General features: G+C 39.8%; 1 protein-coding gene across 1 annotated transcript in view; it reads left to right on the forward strand.

The window, feature by feature from the left end:
- GUCY2C (guanylate cyclase 2C) overlaps positions 1-26473 on the forward strand; it is a 45592-nt gene that overhangs the window by 8708 nt on the left and 10411 nt on the right. Inside the window, exons 7-19 of the mRNA XM_010223274.2 lie at positions 2388-2502; positions 3671-3806; positions 5353-5435; positions 5865-5976; positions 9976-10057; positions 11795-11900; positions 12431-12493; positions 13065-13136; positions 14041-14145; positions 15108-15194; positions 19020-19152; positions 20864-21001; positions 25656-25744. Coding sequence (XP_010221576.2) covers positions 2388-2502; positions 3671-3806; positions 5353-5435; positions 5865-5976; positions 9976-10057; positions 11795-11900; positions 12431-12493; positions 13065-13136; positions 14041-14145; positions 15108-15194; positions 19020-19152; positions 20864-21001; positions 25656-25744 — 1321 coding nt within the window. The remainder of the gene's footprint in view (positions 1-2387; positions 2503-3670; positions 3807-5352; positions 5436-5864; positions 5977-9975; positions 10058-11794; positions 11901-12430; positions 12494-13064; positions 13137-14040; positions 14146-15107; positions 15195-19019; positions 19153-20863; positions 21002-25655; positions 25745-26473) is intronic.

Genomic DNA, 26473 nt, shown 5'->3' on the forward strand with positions numbered 1-26473 from the left:
GGACAGAGATAATCAAAATAGGATGACTGGAACTGTGGCATTGAAGAAATGATCTCTCACAAAATATTTTTCATAGACATCCTTTGCCCTTTAAGCTGTTTAACTACTGTTGCTATTTAAGCTGTTTAATGCTTAAATTGTGGCACATCCTCTACAACATCCAACCAGTTTACATGAGACTTTTCTAAAGCAGTGACCAGAACAGGTATGAGCTTCATACTGCTCAACCTTTACCTCACTGCGGAACCCATTAGAGAACCATAGAATCTGATGTCAGAGAGCATGTCTGATCTCATGTGCATGAGATTGTGTATTTTTCTTACTGTCTATCCAACTAGACAATTGCATAATTAATCTTGCAGGATATTTTTCCAAGCTTTACTTACTCTGTTTTTAAATGACTTAAAGGATGAGACCTTTCCTTCACTGATCAACATCTTTATAACTCCATTATAAATAAGTACTCCATTTTTCAATTTCATCTTTAGAATTAGAAAGTAATTATAGATGAGGACTGTTGCAAACTGGCCTTATCATTGGTAGCCTCAAAAGCTTTATATGTATTCATAAATAGGAGGACCAATGGCCCTAAGCCTGTTACAACACAGCTTGCATCCACACAGCTAAACTATCGCAGATGTCCAAACTGCCTTTTGAGAATGACTCCCATCATCCTGCCAAGTCACAATCTGGAAGAAACTAGATGGCTTGGGCCAAAACCATGCCAGGAACTGTGCTGGCAGCTTAGTGGTATGGATGATCATACAAGTGTGTGCCCATGCCTTGATCTTATTTATTTCACTGTTGATGTAGTCAAAGAATCCATACAATTTCAGGCCTCTGGGACATCCCAGCGTTCCCTTCCAAAGCTGGTCTTGACAGTTCAGGAGGGAAGCACTTTGGAATAATGACTTCAGTCATCTAACTTTTAGGTCCAAACATTTACTTGAGCCTGCAGTTTGAGTTCCAGCAGTTGACTCTGTCTCCTTTCAAAGTTCAGCATATATGTGTATGTTTATTAGAAGTGCCTCTAACAACCTTAGCATTTTCACAACTTTATCTGGGCATTAAGAATTCTCAGTTGTTTTTCGTAAGGCAAGACTTTCCCTTTCTTTTTAAATGCACTACAGGGACATGCTGGTGCTGTATGTATAATTGCCTCAGTTCTCTCCTTTACAATAGGAAAGGCTGAGAAGGGACTTCTCTGCTGTGATATGTGATCTGATACAGCCAAATGCTTCAGCCCACCTTATGTGTTGCCCTGCTTAAATTTGCTACATACTCCTCTGATTTTGCTGCCTATCTCATGTTCTTCCTAGAACACAAACAAAATATGGCACATGTTAGATCCAAACTCAAGCAATAGCAGAAGACAGTAGGCAAAAATCTCATCATCTCCAGCAGTGACATCCCTCAGGCAAAGCAATGGATTTAAATTTTCTTCAGTTCTGAATCCTTTGGCAGACAGGACACACACATTCAGACATTGTGGGGAGAGGGGCTGTTATAGGATTATCCAGTCTGGTGGAGTCTAGTGAAATCTGGATAGTTCAGTCCAAGCCAAACTGAAAAGTTCTTTGAACTTCTCCTGTCTGAAAAGTGCAACTTCAATGTCAGACAGTTCAATGAATGGGACAGGATTCTGGAATCAGGTTCCCGTCTTGTACTTGTGGAGCAGAGCCTGTGGTCTTCAAAAACTCCTGTTGCATTGCTAAATGAAAGAGTAAAAGATCACACCTGAATAATGACAGAAAGCTCATACCAAAGGGTTCTAATCAGGCCAGCTGTAGCAATGATAGGGGCTTCTACTTGAGACTAACATGTATTGCTAAATTCCGCTGTAATACATAAATCTAGTTTTTGCAATACTAATGGGGGAAGCGCTTCCAGATGGCCTGTCAGGATGCTGAAATCAAAGACATCTGAAAGCTATAATCCTTACTGCTTGTTTCATCAGTTTGCAAATTTGCACAGTTTCCTGTAACTTTTCCTAGCTCACTGAAGAATGAAAAGTCAGAAGCAATAGCATGAAGAACCTATATATTCCACTACTATGGATGCCAAGAAGATACTCACTTCTTGAACCACTACTTGAAAGAAGGGGAAACAAACAGCACAGAAACAAAACAGTTGTTGTAATAATAATAATTCACTGCAGCTGTTTAGTTTCAGATTGCCAGATCTCCCTGATGTTATCTTTTTAAATAGTTAAGCACAGAAGCTGCCACCAGGGAATGAAAAATGTTAAGAGCTGTGTTTTTGTTTTTAGAAGCACTCCATTAACCTGTTAATTAACACTTCCACTGGGGAGGGCAGAATGATTCTCTTAGGGTTTCTCCTGTCCCTGTGGCTGATTGTTTTGGGTGCTCCTGTGTTTTGCTCTGCAGTAACACATACTTCAGGGACAACAGCTCAGCCAGTTACATGCAGAATGTACTTGTCCTGACCCTGCAGCCACCTGAAAACAGCTCAAATACCACAAAGATGGATGAAGACATCCAGGTAACCACACTATTTTCTGTCAAATCACTCTATTCACTTGGTTCATGTTCACGCACTAGGAAATGAAAACTAAAAATGCAGCTGTAATCATCTGCTGATCCACTGTTACGTTGATATTTTCATACGTTAATGCTGGAGAACATTTAATTCTGCTGTAATATCTTATATAATATCATAAGACAAATATGAAGGATGTCACATTCCTGCTTTACACAGTTCAACTCAAGCTGTTTTTTCTGGTCTGAAAGTGTCATATTCATGAGCTTGCAGGAGACTTGTAAATACATGACCTTCTTACGCCACTTTTGGGTGACTGACAACTTAAGCATGTTTTCAGCATGTGGCTGCAAGACATCAAGACATCAATGAAGAAGGATCTATATGTGTAATAGGGATGTGAGTGTGGAAAGTTCAGCAACTAGTAATTGTTGGCTGATTTGTGTGTGCAGATATGTGTAAGCAGTGGCAACCATTGTTCTTTCTGTCCAGTAACTTGCCAGTTAAATGTTTCTTTCTTTTTTTTTTTTTTTTCAATTTCCTGAAAAGCATAAGCTACCTAAATCTGGTGTCTGCTCTATGAAACGGTTACACTTGCAGTCTGCTCAGGACCCAGATCCTATATGTAGAGTTCTTCCAACGATTTGTGGCTTTGCGGTCCAACTCTCCAGCAGGGAGTCTGAAGCTTCAGCTTGGATTTACAGGGCTCCCAAAGCCCCCCTGCCCTGTCCAAAGGCTTTTTGGGTGCCAGCTCTATGGCAGGCAGATGGAAATTCTGGCACAGCTCTCTGCCCCTGATCTGTGGCCATCTGGAAGCCTAGACTCACTGGCATCATACCAGATTATCTGTACAGAAAATCTAATCAAAAGCCAGGGGCTTTGGATCCTACTGAGTGGACCTGCTCAGGATCCACAGTACATGATTTCTTGACTCTTGCTCTGTGATCAACATGTCAGAGCTTCAGATAGATACCTTCTGTAACTCTAAGTTTTTCCCACCTCTCTTGTTCAGACATCAGAAACATCTTGCAGCCTTCTTTTTCTCCAAGCATTCAGCAACTTCTAGCTTTCTATTATTGAGTTTTTGCCAAATGAAGACCACAAGGGATGTTGAAATTCCAGACAGAAGTACAATCTTTCAAGATGCCTTTTTTCTTTTTCTCTGTTCTAGAGGGAAAATGATTTTGTTCTTGGCTATTTTAATGCAGTCATGCTTTTTGGACATATTCTGAAGAAATTCATCTCCTCCCAGAAACCAGTTTTGCCTGTCAGTTTCATCAATGAATTCCGAAATGTCACTTTTGAAGGTAATATAGTACAGTCCTGAACAGGATTAACTAAACTGATGAAGGAAAAGAAATTTGTTTTTAAGCAGTCTTAGGGTAAATGCCTTCTACACTAAACAAGTCTAAGCTCTTCACTGAGTTCTGTTCCCACTGGTTCTTCTTTTCCATTTTATCTTTTTTTTTTTTTCCCCAAATATGTTATCTTCATATCCTAACAATAGGACTCTAAAACAGTCTTTTGAAGAATTCCCTCACTGTATGCATAATAGAAAAGGCAGGAAGCCAAAATAAGGAACATTTAAAATGTTGCAAATAGGAATATGCCGAGGACAAGATTCCTTTCTGGGATATAGCCTTTTCCTATTGTTTTGAAAGTATAAAGGAACCTAAAAGGAACATTCCTGCCTAAGGAGGTATGAGGAAAGGAGGAGAGGCAGAGCTTCCAAGCCAGCGAAGTAGGAGGACAGGGACAAGTCCTTGAAGCCAATGTCCTTCTTTTAACTAATACAGTGATTTGTTCCTGCTGGTACAGAAATTTAAACTATCTATAGGGAAACAGTTTGAAGAATGAAAAAGGACTTGGAACATTGAAGCATATGGGTGGGTTTCCGGGTGCATGCTTCCCCCAGAGACAGGTTGTCATACAGATTTCATTTTTTACTCACCACAAGTTGTTAAATTGTGACAGTGTCATTTCTAAACTTTGTCCCAAAGACGGACCATCAAAAACTCAGCATCAGTTTCTGAGATAAAAAGGGAGAATATCGTTGTCAAAGTAAAATAACAATACTGACCTTTAGAAAGGATAAAATAGATCATCAGCAACAGCAGCCAAAAACCCTATCTGAAGCTGGTTGAAAAGGCTATCCTGAAAAAAGAAAGCAAGAAATTTAAGTTGAGATTTTCAGGAGTGATGGGTATTGGCTTAGATTGCCCTCTTCTTGTTATGACTGATTTCATCAGAGCAAAGTCAAGCCAACACTGAGTAGCTTAGAAGACTCTACTGTAAATCTTTGGAATGTGAAACGTAGGCATTTTCTCAGGGTATACATTTGCTGACATAAGGAGGGAAGAGGTTAAAAATAAAAAAGAGCCTGGTTAAAATAATATTATTAGAGCCACATAGGTAACTATCAAAAGAGCAAGAGGTATGAAAGTATGTCTGCATTTCCTTTTTTGCTGATAGACTCAAACTGATGATGGAAGCAAGCAATTTCTCTTCTCATCTCTAAAGCAGTCCCTTCAAGGGAGGTTGTTCTGACATTCTTAGTATACTGAAGAGACATGATAAATATATTTTTTTTCAATGGCCAGACCTTTCCTCTAGAGTGCAGTTGGTTCAATATCTTTTCCTGGAATTGAATCCAGATTTTATAGGAAAAAAAAAAAGTAGTGTACTATTAAGGGAGAAGCAGAGTCACACTTTGTGAATATATGTCCTAGTACATACATGAAGGAGGAAGAAAAGTTCCCAAGCATCAGAAAACTTTTTATTTATCCCATTCATCCTTTCACATACTTACGTTTCTGAGAATACAGGCCTCTGACTAATTCCTTTTGTCTACAGGTGCACGAGGTCCTGTGACTCTAGATGAATTTGGAGACATTGATGTCAACCTGACCCTGCTGTATACATACCAGTCTACATATGTACGTATGTCCAGGGTGCAAGTGTTCAACCACAGATGCAAGAGAAGAAACAAGATGCCCTGCACTATGTCATAGGGGTGACAGAAACAACTACAGTAGAGGTGGTGGCATGCCAAGGCCAGCTGTACATGCTGGGGCTGGGTCAGGAGAGGAGTCCTGAAGTCTGTTAGGACTGATGTCATGCAGTGACTCAGTAAATGGAAGTGCAGCTGATATTCTGCTATATTTTTTTTCAAGGAGAGGGGAGGAATGAGGGAGAGTACCGCAGACAAACATATGGCTAGGTTGAGGAACACATCACTGAAGCAGATAGAATAAGAATTATTCTTTTTGACTTTGAGCAGTACATTTATTAAGGTAGCCTGAAGCACAGGACAACAAAGGGAGACCACAGCTACTGACTGCTTTTCTTCCCTCTTGCACCTGTAGTTCAGGACTCTCCTGTATTTTGACACTCACAAGAATGAGACTCGTGCACTGACTGCCAGTCCGGATTTTGTCTGGAGAAGCCACAAGCTGCCTAATGATACTCCAAGCACTGGTGAGATACTCATTAATCCTACTCACACGGTACTAAGGTCCCACCAGCACTCTACCTTCATGCTACTCCGTGCCAATGACCATAGGAGCTGGAGACAGAGCAGTGTCTTTCCTTCTCCTACTCAAACTCTCATATTCTCTGCATCCAGGCCAATTCTAAACCTGCATTTCTGTTGAGGCACTGCTGAAACTCTTATAGACTCCATAGAGAAGCAATAACTGCAGGCAGTAACATTCCGTGATTTGGAAGAGGTCACAGTGGAACATAAAGTTTTATTGTAAGATTGTGGTGGTGTGAATTGCTTCAAGGGCCATTTGGGAAAGGTGTCAGACTTAAAGTTACGATGTGTTATCAGAGTCTGCATTTCTATCTATATCCCTCATACAGCACAGTGGCTTCTCTCTGCCCCTTTAAACTTATTCAGTGGAACTCAGGAAAGCACAGAGGTGCAGATTGAGGGAGTCTGTGCTTCTTCATTCCTGCTGTGTTCCCTGTTGTGAGCCTGCTCCCATCAAATGACCAACTACTGAGGGCAGAGGAAAGAGGGAAGGGAGTGAGGAACAGCCCCTTCCCCATTCACCATCTCATTCTCTGAAACTGCAAAACTCCTGACTCAGTGTCTGGGTTTTGGAAATGTTTTCTTTTGTGCTGAAAGTATATATGAAAATTACTACGAAACAAACAAACAAACAAAAAACAGGCTTAAGAATGGTGCAGTATGGCCCAAACAAACTTAATTGGCAGGAAGGCTTAGATTAGCTGTGTCTGTGTTGCATATGCACTGTTTCAGATCCTGTTAGGAAGCTTTCTTCCAGACTGAAAAATGACCCAGGACCAGCCCTGACCCCAGCATGAAGCACCTCTCTGTGCGGAACACAGGGAGCAGAAGCAGTTGGCTACATCAGGCTTAGGTTTTCCATTCTCATTAATTTCTGCTCTATTTGGCATTTCATACCCTCCTTGTCCGGAGTCTGAATTTGTTCATGTTAGTTGGCTTAGTGGAACCAATTTTACATTGATATCAAAGCCAGTAGTTTTTCTTGGCCTTTTGAGTTAGTGTGAATATGGCTGTTTAATGCTGTCCATCCATTAATCACCTGCAGATCATGCATTGGTTCCTTTGCTTGCAGAGCATTTACTTTTGTGCAGCTTTAACACTCCTCAGCTAGTGGGCTTAGTTATTTAGCACACATGGTCTGTAGGAGAGCTGGATTCTTGCAAACAGACAATGGGAGGCTAGGTTATCACTCTGTCTCCACCCAAACTTTAAATCTGCAATCTCAGAAATCATGGACTACTTCTCCATTGAGTTTTTTTGTATTTCTTGGATAGAACAGTGGAACCCTCTTGCTGTTCAGCAGAGCAGAGCAGAACCTTGCTAATCTGTGCACTTTGGGATTGCTTCCCTGTATAGACTGCTGCCATATGGTGATTGGCAATGGCAAGGCCTCTTCTTCAGGGGATGATGTTGAAGACAAAAACCATGGCATTGGTAGTGGTTGAATGGGTTTAATGCGCAATGGGACTGTGTTCAGATGAGTTATTCACAAGGACACATGTCCAGAGGCTCTACTGTTTTTAGTTATAGGCCACTATTAGATTACATCTATCAGGTACTATTAGACTTAATTGTACTAGGGGTACAAGGTTTGTTATCGTGCAAACATAGATAGCTTAAGGCACAAATGTTTTCTCATAATTAAGAGTACATTTGTAAGGTGGTATGCAGAGTTAAACACTTTTATTCATAAATAAAGTAAACCACCTGACTTCAGATTAGGTCTTGTCCTCCTAAAAGAAATGAGAGGTTGTGTTCAGGAGCAGTGGTTCATGGCCAGAGTCTTGTGGGAACCACAAGGAGCAGGTGGCAGCGACAGGAGAGAAACAGGGGAGATGCACCAGCCCTGTCCTGACTCTCGTAGGGCAGCTCTGAGAGGAGCAGAGGGAGCTGAGCTCTCACTTCTTATCTCTGGTCGCTGCTCGGATAGTCTCCTTTGGCCTGACTGCATGGCCAGGGACAGTAATGGGTTGCACATTAGCCACAGGCTCTCCCTGCTTCAGCTATCTGAGCTGCTTGCTGCCTGGCCACAGTCTGCTCCAGACCCAGGCACATCCATCCCCACCTTTGAGAACTGCAGAAAACCAGTATCTGCAAATCAGGTAGCTTAAAATTCAGCTCTTAATGAAGGCCCAACCTTGTCGCCAAATACCCTAAACCGAAGCAAAACTGCTCCCAAAATTAATCTACTTTTTTAATAAACTTTATTCCAGTATGATTTCTAAATAAATAAATCACTCCAAAGGACTACTTTTTATAGTCAAAATTTAAGTAACCACCAAGCTTTGCCAAAGCCAGACAAAACTTGCCAACCATATATTCCAAATATATTTTTTTCCTCCAGAGAGGAAAACAAACACAGGAACCAGAGCCCAGTTTCTTCCTAGTGTGTAATTGAAAGCAGCTGACTCAGTTTTGCTACGTCCCTCTGCCCTGACTTCCGATGATATTAGGAATTTCATCCATTTTTTTCCATTATTCAGAAATCTTTAGTGCTTACTCTACACATGGATAAAGTCTGCTTTTCATTATGCCAACATTTCTGCTTATAGAGGAGCTGAAAAAATTTAATTCATGATGCAATATCCTTTTGTGGGTTGCAGTACTAATGGCCAGGAGGTGGTAGCAGAGCCTCAGGAACAAGAAATTGTGGCGCTCACAGAGCTCCCACTGCAAACTTGAAGCTGCTGGTGGTCTTCAAGCTGCAAGCTGCAGTGTGCTAAACTTGTTCCTAAGGATTCTTAGGAAAATCCTTTTGAAATTGATTTCTTATTGGAGAGAACAGCCCACCCAGTAGCACTCGTAATCCCAACACAAAGTGTCTATAGAAGAGTTCAGAAGAGCGTCTGGTTTCCAAAGCTCTGTCTACAAGAACTTTAGAGCAGCTTTAAACAACCAGGCCAGTAAAGGAAGAACCCTGGTGCTGAATGTTGACAAGACTGCATAGGTTCACGTGGCACCATAATTTTCACTCCAGCTTCTCCTTGGATAACAAATCCTTGCAAGAAATGCCTTTTGAATTCACCATCAGCTGTAATCTGTCTCAACTCAAATCCTGGGATAAAAAAATATGGTCCTTGGCCTTCCAGGCCTGAAGTTAACTCGGGTGAAAAAGGTATGAGTTGCTGTACAAAATACACTGTAAAAGAGGAATCTACCCTGCTCTTTTGATGCACTGCTAGTCTAGAAGGAAAAAGATAGCTTATTTTCAGCATTAGAAAGCCTAAATCAGACTGTAATCACTGAATATTGCTTTTAATGGTAAAAATATATATATATATATAGGGGACCAAATCCTTGTTCTCCAGTTTTGGGAAAACATTGTCCAAATGAGTCAATGGAGAGCATTAAGCCCTGGATATTCTGGGCATAAACAATGTTTTCTGCTTGCTGGTGACTCTGCAATTAAAGAATGAAGTATCTATATCCCTATATCTCCATCTTACACAGAATTATTCTCAAGATTTGCTGCCATCATCCGCTGGAACTATTATAAGGAATAATTTAGCCTTTTAATGTTTAAAAACATAGTTACTAATAAACTAAGTCAACTTCATAGTCTTTTTTTTTTTTCAAAGGAGAAGACCTGAAAACTCTACTGTTGAGCTGATTAAATTAAAAATAAAAAATAAGTTAAAAGTGTTTTTAAATTCACTTCCCACCTGGTTGTCCCTATCAAATGCCTATGCCCTGGCTGCTAATGAAAGATCACACTGTGCTGATTCATGCCTCATCCTGCAGTGAAAGGGGACAGGCATGTATCTTCTGTTTGGCTGATCTTTACCAAAGCTTCTGAGCTAAGGTGTGACCAAAGCAATATTCCTGCTCAGCAACCATGGATTGTATATTCATGGATAATGACATATTTTTTGAAAAGTACAATGTTCTTTCTCAATGTCTGTGATAAATCTGTTTACTTCCCATTTTTTTTCTTTCTGCAGGTCCACATGTTTTAACTATTGCTGTCTTTACACTTGCTGGAATTGTGATTCTGGTTCTGATCATCTCTTTGCTGATTCTAAGGTATCAACCCTTTGTCCCTCTCTTTGTCCCTCAATGACTTTTCTCCTTGGGTAACTCTTTTGATCTCTTCTTGAAGAACCATTCCTTATTTTTCCCCACATACCTGTGTGTTTGCCCTCACTGTACATGCTTCAGTGTTTACATCCATGGTGTTGCTAGGTCAGCACTCCATTTCCAAAGTGCATATGTATATGTGTGTATATGTATGTGTGTGTGTGTGTATTATTTTTTCATGTTTAAAGAATTTTTCTTACTCAAGTGTCTGCTTCTAGTAGCTTAGGATATCACTTTGCCATATTTCAGAGAGGTTTATAAAAAGTGAGAAAATCAGGTCTTAAGAAAACCTGGTTAAAAAGATACTACCCAAATGCAGTTGTTTTGACTGTACCAATCTACATGGCTACCTACGGCTTTCCAAGATGGAAAAATCAAAGACGAAGGTATAGAACTATCGCATATGCAATTGTTCTCAAGAAACAGAAAATCTACTTTTTCCCACAACACAGTCCTAACATATAAATGAACAGTTAAAGTTCTTTTGCTTGTAATGTTTCAACCTGTAAAAGATTCTGTGCTCTTCCACATTTGCAGATGCATAGAATATAAAAAAATCTTTTTAGATTCGATTATTATCATATATTATCATACCGCTGTAACGTACCCAAATGTCAAATATAGAAGAAATTTCTGAGGATTTTTTAGAATATTTTTGGTATTTTTGCTAGGGAACTGACTCTTTTGGTGTGAAAATAAAAGCAAACTTATTAATTGCAATTATTACAGAAGACTGTATCCTAACAAGAAAAGAAGAGACTCTCAACTGTGAGAATCAAAATGCCTTGTTACTCCTCATTTATCTCATAAATCATCATACTTCCCCATGTAGTTCTGACTGCCAAGTATGACATTGCACCGTGGTGATACAATGGCAACCCGTCTTTCTAGATTGCAGCTAATATTAGTCTCCCTCTTCTTATAGACATAGAAGTTAAAATGCATTAGAAAAATGAAATACCTGTGTTACCTAATGCCATAGATTATCTTGTTTGGATCATTTGTCTGCAGCCATCAGTGGGCTGGGATTTCCCTAAAGTCTCTCCAGTCAGTCTGGTGTCCTGTTTTTTTGTTGTTGGTTTTTTTTTAGAGAAAGCACTTGCACGAGGCAGTGGGTAGTCTGATGAATCCCAGTCTTCTTGTAATCTTGTCTGAAAGAAGACAGTCTTTGCTCTGAAACTCTGCAAGAGAAACAGCAGACTACCCCTTCCATTTCCAGAGGCTCTTCCCTCCTTTTTACAAGATAGGCAGAACACAGGGGTTGTTGTAGTTCACTGTTCAGCAGTGTTGTTACCTCCTCTCCTGGCACTGCATTAGCACCAGTTCTAACAATCCAGCATTGATGCCGGGACTTCCTTAGGCTTGTATTTGTTTGTAAGACCTCCCTTTAGAGTATGCTCAGTTACACAGAGAAGAAAGATATACAAAATCCTAATGGCTCTTTGTGCTTTAAATTGTACTGTCCTCCCTTGAGGTTCTAGCAATGGCCATTTTTTTTTCCTGCTAAATCTTGGAAACTGAATCAGTGTTTAGGCTTTGCCAGAGCTAGGTGAAAAAGAGCAGCCTTAGACTGGGCAACTGTATAAGAGACACACCTGACACTCCACATTTCCCTGCCCCAATCTCTTGTTGCAGTTTCAGTTTGCTGGGTAGGTATTCTGAACAAGTTTGCTTCTTTCACAGGAAGTACAGAAGAGATAATAGACTTCGAAATAAGAAATGGTCCCATATACCACCTGAGAAAATCTTACCTCTGGAGACCAGTGAGACAAATTATGTTAGTTTGAAGGTAAGAGAAGTATGGTGCTGTAGGCTGGGTCTTGGCTTCCATCTTCTAAAGACCATAGATGGTGGGGCTCTGACTACTATGTCTGTGATAGGACTGGGTTCTAATAATATTATTTTAATTATTTTTTAACCCTCACTTACTGTATAGAAGAAAAAAAGAGATTAATCCCTATCAGTAGGTCCCTAAAATAATAAATCTATTTCTGAACAGTAAAGCTCATTTCGTGATGGAAGAATAGTCTGGGGAGTGATGTCCAGGCTCTTCTATGCCACCACTGTTAGAAATTATTTCCCTCTGCTTTGTTCTGCCTCTATAGTGTCCAAGAGCACAAAGGCAGCAGGTGGAGACCCCAGCGGCTCTGGGAGTGGCATGGCCATCCCACACTTTCTGTGGCATTCTTTGGCACTCCTTGGACAGAGAAATGCTTGTGCTTCTCTTTGTGGTCACACTGACATTACTTATCTCACTTGGGACTTGCCAAGTGGAGAATATGTGATGATTGCAAATTAATGATCCTTCTTTGTTCCCAGATTGACGAAGATAAAAGGCGTGACAACACCCAAAGACTACGCCAAGGCAAATATGACAAGAAGGTAAAACTGACTCTGCGCAGTATTCATGCTCCCTTCCTTTGCTTGTGTGAATTTTTTGTTGAAGATGGTCAGTTTTCTTCAGATCTCAGGACACAACATCTGGGTTGCATGGGTTGGATTTTTGGGAAGCATAAGAAGTTTGTTTCCTACCAGGTAAAACAGATGCAGTGAACTTCAGGCCTAATCCAAAAAGACAGAAATAGGAGCAAATATAGCAAACTTTGGTATCAAACAGATTAATGGATTAATGGACAAGGACAGGCTATATACATGGCAATTCCTATACATTCAGTACAACTATCTGCCTGACTAACTTTTAAGTCATGTTGAGTTATAATCTGTATTAATGTTAATTTAGCTCCTATCTCTGGTAATTTTTAAGAGAAATATAACTCATTATTATTTGGATTATAATTAGAAGCATAACTTCCTGATTGGTTAAGAGATACTCCAATAATGAAGTAGTAGGCATTTGTTTCTGAAATATCACTTGTATAGTCATCTCTGGGAAAAGAAGGATGAAGTCTTGTATCAAAACCATACTGTTCTTCCACTGGTATCTTTTCTTCAGGTGGTAATCCTAAAGGATCTCAAGAACAATGATGGTAATTTCACAGAGAAGCAAAAAATAGAACTGAACAAGGTAATTATTGCAGGTAGCAAAAGTGTGGCTGAAGCCTACAAGTGATTGCTTTCCACTGTCAAATCCAACTCCAGCTTGAACATGTTTGTGAGTAGAATGGGTTTAGGAGCTCCTCAAACTGTTTTGCCTGAGGAGCTTTCTCCGTGGGTCTGTGATCTCACCACCAGTTCAGTATCTGGACTGTAACCGGTGAGGCTGAGGATGAGTGAAGTAATTCATATACAGTCATAAGGCCTTGCTAAAAGACATTTTTATAGTTGATGCTAAAAGGCAATCCACCCTGCTCATGTAATTACTAATTCATTAAGAGTGGAATATTGTAGTTAAATCTCATTATTAAACACTAAGGGCAGCTCTTTCAATATAAATATCTCTCTGCTGATTTCTGCATACTGACACCTCCAGCACCAGAGCTGAATTTGGCTACAGTACAGCATCTTGCTGAGTAAAACACACTTTTCCGTGTTAAACAGCATGTAGGTACAATGTGCATAAGCTTTAAAAGTAATTCAAAGCATACTAAACTACAGTTGTCTCTATAAATGGGCAGAGTCCATATTACCCTGCAGAGTTATTACATTTTTATAACCTGCTCATTTGCACACTGATCCACAGCATCCACTCATAATGGCTATTCTGACCAACTGTGAGGTTCTACTACTAGAGAGGCAATAATGGAGACTACAGTAAAATCTGGAATTAACTTGCAATACCCAGTGGCAGCCGCTCTTATCTCTCCGACACAGAAGTACTCCGACACAAGTACTTCATGCAATGCCGTAGTTCACACTGAGTCAAAAGGAACTCATACCTCTTATCAGGGCCTGAGACAACTTATCCTTGACCTGTGTTTCTACACCAGCAATGACTGATTTTTCAAATGGATGTAATATTTCTGTTCTAGCTTCTACAGATGGATTATTACAACCTGACCAAGTTCTATGGCACTGTGAAGATAGACACCATGATCTTTGCAGTGATTGAGTACTGCGAGAGAGGTTCCTTGCGGGTAAAGGATTTTGCAGGCCCTCTTCCAACTCAAACTGTCAAATCTCAAATAGTAAAATAACCCCTGCTATATGCTTCTGGTGCCCATGTGGCAGCAGTGGCAGCAAACTGAGCAGGTGGTGACAGGACTCTTTAAGTTCCCACTTCCTTCTCCTGTTCTTCCCAGCCCTTTCCCAACTGCTGTTGTTGCTGGAAGATTGCTGGTCGTAGGCAGCCAGATGATGCTGTGAGTTGCAGGCAAGTAAAATACAGGCTTAGCCATGTCCAGGCAATAGCAGCAATCAGGATTAGGAATTTCTTGTATTTGTTTTGTGTCGCTCATTGAAGGCACACAGGGTATATCTTCTTATTTTCCAAGCTGTAGGTGTCATCTTTGCTGATGCTAATGCTGCTCCCACAGTTGCCCCAAGGTTTGAAAATACAGAAAAACATACTCTATTTCATTATTTCATTATGGAATGAAACCCTTTTTTTGTTTCTTTGTTTGTTTTTTTATGAAATGAAATGGTAAATTACTACCTGGCAAGAATCGGGAAAGACTTACGGTTTATCATTGGCAATATTATTTCAGTGTTAGTCATGTAGTAATTGGTGGTATCAGATCGTGTGTAGATAAAAGTAGTCTTTGCTTCTGAGTCCATGCAAAGACTCTTTATCATTTGCAGCGTGCTCTGGAACAAACTCACAGCAAAGCAGCAAAGTAAAAGCTCTATCTCTAGTTCTTTAAAAACACAACCACCCCTCTCCGGAGTCCTCACCTTTATAGCTGTGTAAACCTAAAATATATTTCATATTCTCTGCTTTCTGAATCAACTCCTGTTCTAGTACATGTAGTTCCTAAGAAAAATGAAGGGCCATGTTTTTCACACCCTGGTGGAAAGGCTGTATGATGTAGATACTTAGGTTTCTTCTTTCACTTTTTCCCTAATGTATGTTAGAATTATTCTTTTCTTTTTTTTACAGCATGTTTTAAATGATAAAATCTCCTACCCTGATGGCACTTTCATGGACTGGGAATTTAAAATCTCTGTTATGTTTGATATTGCCAAGGTAAGTGGGCTGCTGACAGTGCAACATTAATCAATCTGTCCTGTATTGCAAAAGCAATTCTCTGGAAAAGGGCAGATTCCTCTTCTTGGGTTCTATGAGGCAAGACAAGTCAATGGCTCTCAAACTGATGGAGGAAGAATTAGCTCCGGGCTATTTAAAAACACACAAACAAGTAATATATGCCCCAAACAAAAGCGACCCAAAGATCAGGAGGTAACAATTTGTTTACTAGTGGCTTGGATTAGCAGTCACAAGGCCTGCAAAGTACACTGTGCTGTCTGGCCTTGGTAAGGCATATGTAGGAAACCTTTTTGTTTTTTTTTTCTTAAAAAATATGAATTATTCCAATTTGTATCTTTGTATCTAGAAATTGGCATCAGCTTTTGCTTTTTCCAAGCAAACTCTTTATTTTGCATCCTGACCAAACTTATTCGCTAGAGTTGTACATTTTAGGCAGCTAGGGAAGAAATCATCCTGTACAGAAACCAAGACTGGTTTTCAGTAGCTTTTTTAAAATTTCAGTGTTTTAGGCCCTTGTGGAAGGAAGAGTTGATGAGCGCAGTAGAGCATGTGTTGTTCAGTGTTATAGACTTGTAACAGTTTAGTTGGTAGTTAAGGGACTTCCGTGATTCACTACGAAGAACAGCCCCTTGTCTTTTGCTAGCACTCTTTCGCTCTCTTCCTCCTATTTCTAGTCTGCAGTTTCACAGGCTTCCCATTTCCCTACATGCCTCGATTCAGACGCGATCTGTTCAGTGAATGACTCCACTATGCCTGTTTTAAGCAGATATTGAAAAATCTCACTTCTTGCTAAAATGCCCTTAATCCAAATTGTCACAGTTTTTTGGCCTTGATGACTAATTTCAAGTTCAGTTAACATTCAGCATTAAGTTTCATTTTAAATAACAGTGGTTATTTAGTGTTTCCCTTCCTCCCTTTAGCATATCACAAAAGCATTTTTTAGCACGTTGCAGTTCACCTGCAGATGTTTCCCAGGAAAACAACAGTTGGTATTAGCTCTGTTTATGAGAAAGTGAATGAATCCCTCAGAAGTTAGTAACCAAATGTCCAAATGGAAGTGACTTCACTAGGACCAGGACTTCATATCCAGTCATTCACTGATGCATCAGTAATGGGGACAAAGACTCTGAGAATAGAAGGCACCTGGCATCATTTCTGTGATCCTGAGCATTACTAATCACGTTAGTAGAGAGGATCCACAGAATTTTCCTGAAAATCTTTATCTACCTAGGAATATCTGGCAATTTACAGTCAGTTTGGACGACTTGTCAACCTTCTCTATTTTTTCAGTTAATACTGTGGAGGAGCCTCCTGGATTTAGGCATTACCATGCACTTCTATTTCTTTTCCCAAACTAAAGCTGCCCCACCTCCAGGCACCCTGTCTTTTTGGTTTCTTGCTTTACTTAAGCCACTGCATAGCCTTCAGCTCCAGTTGAGCTCACCCCAATGTCTGCTCTTTTCAAGCCCAGTCCTAGCTTTGCCTGCAGTTGAAAGATTTATTATCAATTCCTGCAATTCTTCTGCTTTGCTTTTGATACACTGTCCCTCCCTACACCACTGCTTTCTTACACCCTACTTTTACTGTTTACTGACCAAACAGTCCTCTTACTTCCTTGACCCCTCATTTCACCACAGGAGCTGCTGTGCCAGTGTTTCTCAGTAGAGCAGGTTAGGTAATTTTCTATTCCCTGACACATCTAATCAAGCAGTGACTACTCCAGAACACCCCTAGTCCATGGAGAAGGTTAGGTAGGCAATGGGGAATCCCTAAATATGCTTTATTTTTTTTTCTATCTTTGTTGTCTCTGTGTCTGGTGGGCACCGCCTGTAGCTACATGAATTTGGCTGTATGTGACAAAGAGGTTCTAATGAAAGTCCTGCTAAGAAGGAACTGCACTAACCAAGCCTGGCAGTTATAAGCATGCCATTGCGAGACTGTTTATTAAATGAGGAGCTACTGCAGGATATTGTGCAAGCAACTGTAATACTTCTGCACTGTGCCAGGAAAATGGTTCAATTCTAAGGTCTCAGTCAGAGCTAAACCTTCAGAGTAGAGGTTATAAAAATGGATCAGTGATTTAGGAATGCCAATATGAATTTTGAAAATCACTCTGCAACTTCTTAATGGTTTCTGTATTTCCAGATAGGTACCTAGGATAGTCAGAAAAAAAAGGGAAGACTAAGTTATGAGACTTGCTTACAGAAATTGTTGATGCGAAAGCCCTGGCATATGTAAATTAAAGTTATTTTTGCTTTCCATTTGATGCTAAAACTGATAAGTACCTGCAGCTATAACAGTGCATACATTTCCTGATTGTTGTAAACAAGAGGTGGAAGAAGGTGCAGCTGCAGGAAACAGGCCTTGAAACAAACAAAACACCCTGGATGTTATCCGCAGGGCTGCATGATTAAAAGCTGCTTAATGGAGAAACATGCTCCTTGGATTTGGAGTGAACACAGTTTCTGTAAATTTTGGCATGGTCTAGATAGGCCGAGGATAACCAGTCCAACCACATTCTTAAGGGATTGAATCTTTAGCAGGCTGCTTTTGTCTCAGACATACATCTACTCTTCCCAAAACTCAGCTCATGTCTCAGTGATCTCTTATAGCCTTTTCTGATCTATTCCCAAAAGGGAGTGCCAGAAGAGGGAAAACCCAGCATGCTTTATGCTACACTCATGACCCAAAGAACTGTGTAACCCAATTTAAAGTCTATCAGCTAGCATCCAGGAGAATGAGATATACATGTAGGAGTTGAAATGGAAGACCATTCAATGAAGAAACTAAGTGGTCATAACATATCAGTACTTATGGTCTTTGCAGAATATAGATTCTGACCTGTAGAAAAAGAGGACTAAACAAGAGGATAAAACAAGAGGCAATTAGCATGTGCTACTTTCTTCAGTTTACACCCACTTAATAAAGTTCTTTTCCTGCTATGCCCCACTTCTGGCCCCTTGTCATATATTACACCATATTTGACTGCTATAGAGTAAATGAGCTAAATTCAGAAGTGATAAGTTAAAAGGGGCAAACTACACACTCGCGTATGCTAATGTGCATTTTGTGAGTCAGAGTCTGAATCTAGGAAAATACAGCTGAAACTGAATCAGCAAGTCCTCATCACTTAGCTTGTGAGTAACTGATATTAGGTATTGACTAGTATGGAGAAACTCATAAACAGTGATCTCCGTGACTATCTATATAATGTCCTGAATTATATAAGCCATAGTGCCTCATCTAGCATTCTCTGCATTGACCCTTCTCTGGCCCTCTGCTTTGCAGAAAAAGATCTGTCAGAATTTCTGCTGTGTTGTAATCCTCGAATACACATACATAAGTAGCAGTTCTTCTCTCACCTATTGTGACTGTTTGGACATGTAGTTTGAAACTTTTTTTTTTTTTTTACGTGTGTGAAATGGAGCAAATTGTGTACTAGTTTTACCAGAATAGTACTTGTTGCCAATGAAATAAAAACTTCTGTGAGCGGAAATAAATATCCCTAATTACCCAATGTCAATTTAATCTTTTCAAAAAATGTCACACCTTGCTGAGAAGTACCATGGTCTTTGGTTAAGACACAGTCCATCTAATGATCCATCCTTATTGACTTCTCCTTTGATCTTGGAAAGTATCTTCTGTAAAATAATACTTCTCTTTCTCTGTGAGAGGGAATTGTGATTTCTGCATATGCTTTCCTGATAAAGGCCATTTAATTACGTGGATAGATATTGTTGATGTAGTAAGAGCTGAGTGTCTCACACAAGTCTTGCTTTCTCCGTGGTTTATTATCAACCTCAGGGAATGTCTTACCTGCACTCAAGCAAAACTGAAGTCCATGGTCGACTTAAATCCACAAACTGTGTAGTTGACAATCGCATGGTGGTGAAGATCACTGATTTTGGCTGTCATTCAATTCTGCCGCCAAAGAAAGGTAAAAAGAGTATTCATCTGGATTCTCTGTCATGGTATTTTCTTATATTCGTAATACAATTTGACCCATTTATATCTTTTACAATGGACAGGACATAATCCATTTTTCATGTAGCATCTGTTATATAAATTACATCTAAACCTTTTTTTTTAACTTAAATAACACCATCAGTGAGAAGTATTAGCAGGTGGAGAAAGAAATTAGGGAGTGTAGGTGAGGGGAAAAAAAAGATGAATTTTCAATTTATGTTTGAAAAGACATAGGTATCTCACAGGTAGCTGGACTGTAAGAGCCATTTGCAGCATTGAATGGCCTTAGGCAAACAGCAATAATGTTAAATTTGTGTGAAGAATCGAAAAGGAGTCAAGTACCACATGATACTGTCATTGATCAGATAGTGCAATTTGCATGTGTTACTTTACGTGGTCTGACAGTGCTTGGTAATTTAATATAAATGTTAACACTTGTCACTTTGAACGTCTTTAAAAGTTGATAGTGATATCCCTAATGTTTACCCTTCCTTAGACAGGAGTCCAGGCATTTCTGTTCAGTCAGATGGGAATAATTTTTGTGGCTTTTCCTTAATTTTTCTATTTCATCTACTATTCTTGGGACATTGCTATAAAGCTGAGCACTCTTTTCTACTCCTGTTCTCTTTCCTACTTGATCTGGAGTGAAAAGAGAAGCCTATCTTCAATTATATAATCTCAATCCATGTAGTCTGTATGAGAAATAAAAAATACAGCATTGCACCATAACTGTAATATATGACCTGAGAAGAACCTGGGGTCATTAGGATTAAAAATATATATATATTCAAACACAAATGTGCCTTTGAGCAGCAATGAGAAGATAAAAAAAAAGCAAAGTAAAAGTGCACAGAATGCAAAACTTCATTTCTCATTTAAAAATTGCATATTTAAATTCATATTATTTTTATATTTTTATCTTTTTTTTAGTTGCACATAAAATAAATGCATTGAGAAATAGCCTCAAAATTTCTAGCTCCTAGACTTCCTTCCTTGAAGAAAACTTACTGTTTCCCCAGATCTATAGATTCATTGTGGCTAGATATTGCTTCAGTGTTGCTTTCTGGCTGCAGCATGTCATAACAAACTGCCATACCATGACAATACCCTGCTTTTGAGGTACAGTGGTGCTAGAAAAACAGATTAATAATTTCTGGAGAAAGAAAGAGATTATGAGCAAGTAATATTATGTCTGTCTCAGGAGCATTTTGGAATTACTTCAATGGGGTCATGACACTAAGGCCAGTGGGAAATTAGTAGAGTCTTCTCATCTGGCATCTTGCATTAACACTGTTTGCGTCTGGCACAAGAATTTACATCTTAGTCATTTTTTTAGAGCACTGTCATTCCTTGGTGATGGAATCCTAAGAAAGGTTCCTAAGACAAAAAAGCTTATTATTAATAACCTTAATTGTACTGGATGTGTGAGGATCTGCATCTACAATAGGGTCAACAAACCCTAAAAGATTGAAAACTACCAGATCAGAGTGTTACCTAGCCTGTACTGATATCAGCCTCTCAAAAGAACTGCTTATGAGAGAAATTCCAGTGTGCTTGGAATTTGACATGGAAAGAGTAAAAAGGAACAGTTACTATGGCAAAACATGCTCTGAAAAGTGCCACCCTTTTCAACTTCTTTTTTTTTTTCTTCACCTGCTCCCCTTTTGTCACCTCAACCTCAGACCTGTGGACGGCTCCTGAGCACCTTCGTCATGCTGATGTGTCTCAGAAGGGAGATGTGTACAGCTACGGGATCATCGCACAAGAAATCATCCTGCGCAGAGAGACCTTCTACACTGAAGACTGCAAGGACACTAAAGGTAAATCCACAATTTTCTCCTCCACTGCAGCTACCAAGCTTGGTGGAGCTTTAACTAGCCCATTCTCCACAGCTTTTTGTGAAAGGTGCTGTCTCAGATAGGTGCTTGAACTGCTGCTTCTTTCACTTTGTGATGAACGAAGAGTCCGTTTGAAGACCTCTCTGTGGGGACAATTGTCACTGTTCTTTCTGAAAATGAAATTTGCATTTATTTTTCTTGTCCTTCTTCCTCCCACTCCCCCTCTGCCACAGCATTACAGAAGATAACATTACCCAAAGCTGCCTAGACCTATTTTAGCATTTAAAGGTTGCAGAAAAGGTTTTTTTCTGACTGCGAGTTGTGCACAATTCATATTTGGCATCAAAAGTCAGTGTCAACACAGAAAAAAAAAAAAAACTCAGTCGCATGGCACAGGAGAAAAGCTGGCATTTAAAAAAAAAAAAAAAGAAATTCTGGCAAAATTAAGTATTTTAACTTTTGTCAGAAAATCCACCTCCTCCTGTACAGCATTCATTAAATGAGTGGCTAACAACAGTGTTGATCCCATACATTGTTACCATAAAGGTGTGTGGGTTTGGGATTGTCCTAGTAACAGTTACCAAAAACAGGTCTAGATATTACCTTCAGCTCTGAGTCATTCTGATATATTTGCCTTGCATTTGTTAAAATATCTAGAGCAGCACCCGGCCTGCCTAATAGCTCTTCTCCTAAGTAATGTTTAGAAAAACTTCTGGGGTAAGCTCAACATCTTGCATTATCACAAGTCTATATTCACGCTCAGGGTAATATAGTATTTTATGTCACTAATTCTGTTATACAAGTGTGGATCTAAGAGAGATTAGAGGTGCCTCTTCAACCAAACTCTTCAGGACACATGGTTTGAGAGACAGGACTGTATGACAGGTAGTTCCCGGAGCTGCATGTGAATAAGATAAAGTTCAGAAAATGAAAGTTCTTCTATTCTTTTTCCGTGGGAGAAACAGAAACAAGCCTCATGAATGTGGGTTTTTTACAAATACCACCAAAACAGATGCAGAAGCAAAGGAACAATTATCTTCCTTTCTTATTTTGCCTGGGAAAGCAAATACAGTTACAGTCCTTCTGTGTTGTGTTAATTGTTATTCAGTTAGACATGGTGTTTCTGGGCTTTTCTAAGATGTAGTGATATCCTCACTCTTTCTTTGACTGTAACTGTCACAGTCACAATTGGGTTCCTAGTTTTAAGTTTAGCATGTGTCTCACCACCGCCTTTTGGCATTTCAGAAAAACTGTCCCTTTCAAATTTTATGAGGTCAATCCATCAAGCTGAAAGGATTTTAGCATGTCTTGGTGCAGGCTGTCTGTTGCTGGAGATAGCCATACATATCAGAATGTTTAGTAAAACAGCAATGAGCCCACATTTTGGGGCTCAATGAGCCCAAACATATTGAGCCCAAAACCTATTTGGTAAGTCTGAATTCAGTCTACCTTAAAAAAAAAAAAGGCACCATCCTGCTTTCCAATTTTCCATTATTTTTTTTTCATTGAATGAGGATATCATATACTTCATGAAACCTTTTCACAGAATCACAAAATGCTTATGGTTGGAAGGGACCTCTAGAGATCATCTAGTCCAACCCCCATGCTCCAGCAGGGACACCCAGAGCACATGGCACATGGTGGCATCCAGGTGGGTTAGGAAGATCTCCAGAGAAGGAGACTCCACAACCTCTCTAGGCACCTTGTTCCAGGGCTCTGTCACCCTCACAGCAAGTAAGTTCTTCCTCATCTAGAGGTAGAACTTCCTGTGTTTCAATTTATACCCGTTACCCCTCGTACTGTCACCAACCACCATGGAGAAGAGCCTGGCCCCATCCTCCCTACAATCACCCCTCAGATACTTGAACATATTGATCAAATCTTCTCTCAGCCTTCTTTTTTCCAGACTAAACAGGCCCAGCTTGCTTAGTCTTTCCTCATATGACAAATGCTCCAGGCTCTAGAAGCTCAATGTCCTTCTTGTAGTGGGGAGCCCAGAACTGCACCCAGTACTCCAGGTGCAGCCTCACCAGAGCTGAGTAGAGGGGAGGATCCCCTCCCTCCACCTGCTGGCAACGCTCCTCCTGATGCAGACCACGATCCCATTGACCTCCTTGGCCACAAGGGCACATTGCTGACTCATGGTTAACTTGTTGTCAGCCAATATCTCTCTGCGGAGCTGTTTTCTAGCAGGTCAAACCCTAATCTGTACTGGTGCCTGGGGTTATTCCTCCCCAGGTGCAGGACCCTGCACTTGTCCTTTTTGAACCTCATAAGGTTCCTCTCTGCCCAACTCGCCATCCTGTCTAGGTCCCTCTGAATGGCAGTGCAGCCCTTGGGAGTGTCGGCCACTCCTCCCAGTTTGGTGTCATCTGCAAAATTGCTGAGGGTGCACTCTGTGCTCTCGTCCAAGTCACTGATGAATAAGTTGAAGAGCACTGGGCCCACTACTGACTCTTGCGGGACACCACTGACCACAGGCCTCCAGCTAGACTTGGCCCCATTTATCACCACCCTCTGGGCTATGCCATCCAGCCATTCCTCAATCCACCTCACTGTCCACTCATCCAGTCCACACTTACTAAGTTTTCCTATGAGGATGTTATGGGAGACTGTGTCGAAAGCTTTCCTGAAGTCAAGGTAGACAACATTCACAGCTCTCCCATCGTCCATCCAGCCACCATCCATCACCTCATCATAGAAGGCTATCAAGTTCATCAGACACGACTTCCCCATAGTGAATCAAATGGTGAAATCATGCTTTTCTTAAACAAATTGGAACTAATCCTTTTCTTAAAAGCATTAGTAGATGTTTAGTAGACGCACAGATGACTTCGTGTGGCATCTTCTAACTTCAGAATTGACCTTTGGATTGACCATTATTTTGCAAATATCTCAGATAAAAAGGGGGAAAGGGATGTCAAAATAGAATCAACAGTAAAGGGCAAAAAGATATCCCCGTTGCATGCATAGATTCATTTGTTAAGTCTCTCACAGGAAGTCTTTTAATGTTTAGGATACCAGAAGTTAACCTCCATAAGTTAGAAGGCATCATACTGATTTCTCAGCACAAATGAAGCAATTTGGCCAGGACTTCATTGGCAGCAACAAAGACCGCATTCAAACTTTAGAAGAGTTATTTTAAAAAGCCTGTATCTAACTTCCATCTATAATCTTGAGAAAATTAAACTCAGCTTTCAGGCAGTTTCAGGTACAATTTTTGTGGTAAAATGAGTGAGTTAATGAGTTAATGTTCTCAAACTACAAATATGAATTGATTGATTTAACACAAAATATTGTTATTAGTGAGAGAAAAGACCAACAAAGAATATAGACATACAGGACTTGATTTTTAATTCATAGCAATAACTAGGACATAGTCTTCTCCACTGACTTCTCTGTAAGACAGCTGTTAGGCCAGCTGGTTTCTCCACTTTCCTGCAGATGTACCTAATTCACAGCTCAAGACTACAAAATCTTGTCACGTACCAACAATAAATTCAACTTGCCTCTTTGTGCCACTGTTTTCTGCTGCTGGCTAATTGCAGTGTTGTTAATAGTTGCAGGTATTTCTGCTCTCAGGTGTATGCGCAGCATGGAAATCTGACATTGTTACATCTCTTAGTTCACAGGCAACTCCTAAGCAGTTTCTCATCTCCATGGTACTTGGAGACCCTTAAACAAAGTGTCTTGCTCTTTATCTAGCCTGTAACTTCTGCACAACAATGCTGGCACATAACTACCAGTGTCTTTTTTAAATTATCATGTACCTGGGCATCCCTAGTTGCTCTAGACTTGTACATACCATCATGATGACATACTTTCCTCATCTCATCATATGCTTCCATTAACAAAATTGTCTCCTAAACATAATGAGACATCAACAGTAAATGTCTCAGGTTTGTTCACTGGTCCCTTCCTATTTCTCTCTTTCTCTTCCCTGGATGTCAAAAAGTGTTTCTCTGGATCCCTCTCTGAAACTCTTGGAGTCTGGGAAGGGGGAGAGACATATTTTTTCTTTAGCTCTCAGTCACTTTACTTAAATTGAGTCCCGCAAATCAAGCTGCATTCTGATGTGTTCTGAGGCCAGATACCTTTTAGAGGATGGATTTCATGGAAAGAGTACAAATGAGCTACCAAACACAATATTTTAGAATTACATATATTAATAGCCTATTTTTAAAAATAGGCCATTTTTGTCCATTTGCAGGACAATTTGAACTGATCAAATGACAGTTTTAGGTCTCCACACATTTGATCAAGTTTCAGTATCATAATGGATTTCTTGTATTGTTTTTTGCCATAGCTATACTTCATGCTGAAAGGCACACTATTAATGCCTAACATTCACTTGGGAAGATGCCATAACCATGTCTACTGTGAACAATAAATACTCATGTACATGTTTATTAGTTTTTCTTTTCAGAGACCTTCAAGATAATCTGTTTTGATCTTGTGCCTTATGTTTAGAAAAGTTCCAAAGTAGGAAACCACGTAAAAGATCGATGGAGCTGACTTTCAGGCTCTGTCTGAGCAGTACTTTTAACATCACCATGGCACAATATTCACCACAAATGTTCTAGTTATTATTAGTATTATTATTGGTTAAAAGTTTGAACCTTTTCTCCTTTATTAGAGAAACTTTACAGAGTAGAGAGAGGCAACGGAGAGAAGCCCTTCCGACCAGATTTGCCACTGGAAATGGTGGGAGAAAGAGAGATGGAAGTAAGTTAATAATTAACTAAAACATTTTCTGGGTTAAATGCAGAACTCCTGGCCAGACTAGAATTGATGTTATTGGGAGAGTGAAGGCCGTACACATTTGTGCTAAACACTTGAAACTCATTAGAAGAGAAGGGGTTCTATCGTTGTTACTAGTGAAATACAGCATACAAAAATTATTTCTTCCCTCAACAGTGTGTCCTGTGATCCATTTACTTTTCTCCCAGTGACATTTCAACAACTAATGCATGTATTAAAAGCAGATCTAGTGTGGATTTGCACATTTCAGAGGAGAGGCCCTGGGTTATCTTGAAAAAAGCAAACATGTCAGTGTTCTCACCTGCCTCCATTGGAATTCCCTAAAAACTACATCCAGTTTGGATGAACCAAAGGAGATCTTAAAATAAATTAGGAACATATGCTTATTTAGTTTAATGCTGTCTCAGGGTTGTGAGCAGCTATACCATAAAGAGGATCTTTCACCAACATACGAAATATTATCAAATTGTGAGGGTTGTATAATTCAGTATGGGAAAGCAGCGGCTTGACCTGCATGTGAAAGGATAGATTAGTCTTCTAATCCGATGTACAATATACTCACAAGCACATTGTGTTGCAAGAATTAAAGAAGGATTATCATTATCTTTTGAACGTGCTTTCAAATGGAACTTTGTTTTCTTCTCCTTATGTTACAATGGTGTCTCTTTTGAAATTTGGTAATAATCCAGTGTG

The sequence above is a fragment of the Tinamus guttatus genome, unplaced genomic scaffold (assembly GCF_059628265.1).
Source record: "Tinamus guttatus ecotype Peru unplaced genomic scaffold, ASM5962826v1 Tinamus_guttatus_pri_ptg000472l, whole genome shotgun sequence".
NCBI classification, from domain to species: domain Eukaryota; kingdom Metazoa; phylum Chordata; class Aves; order Tinamiformes; family Tinamidae; genus Tinamus; species Tinamus guttatus.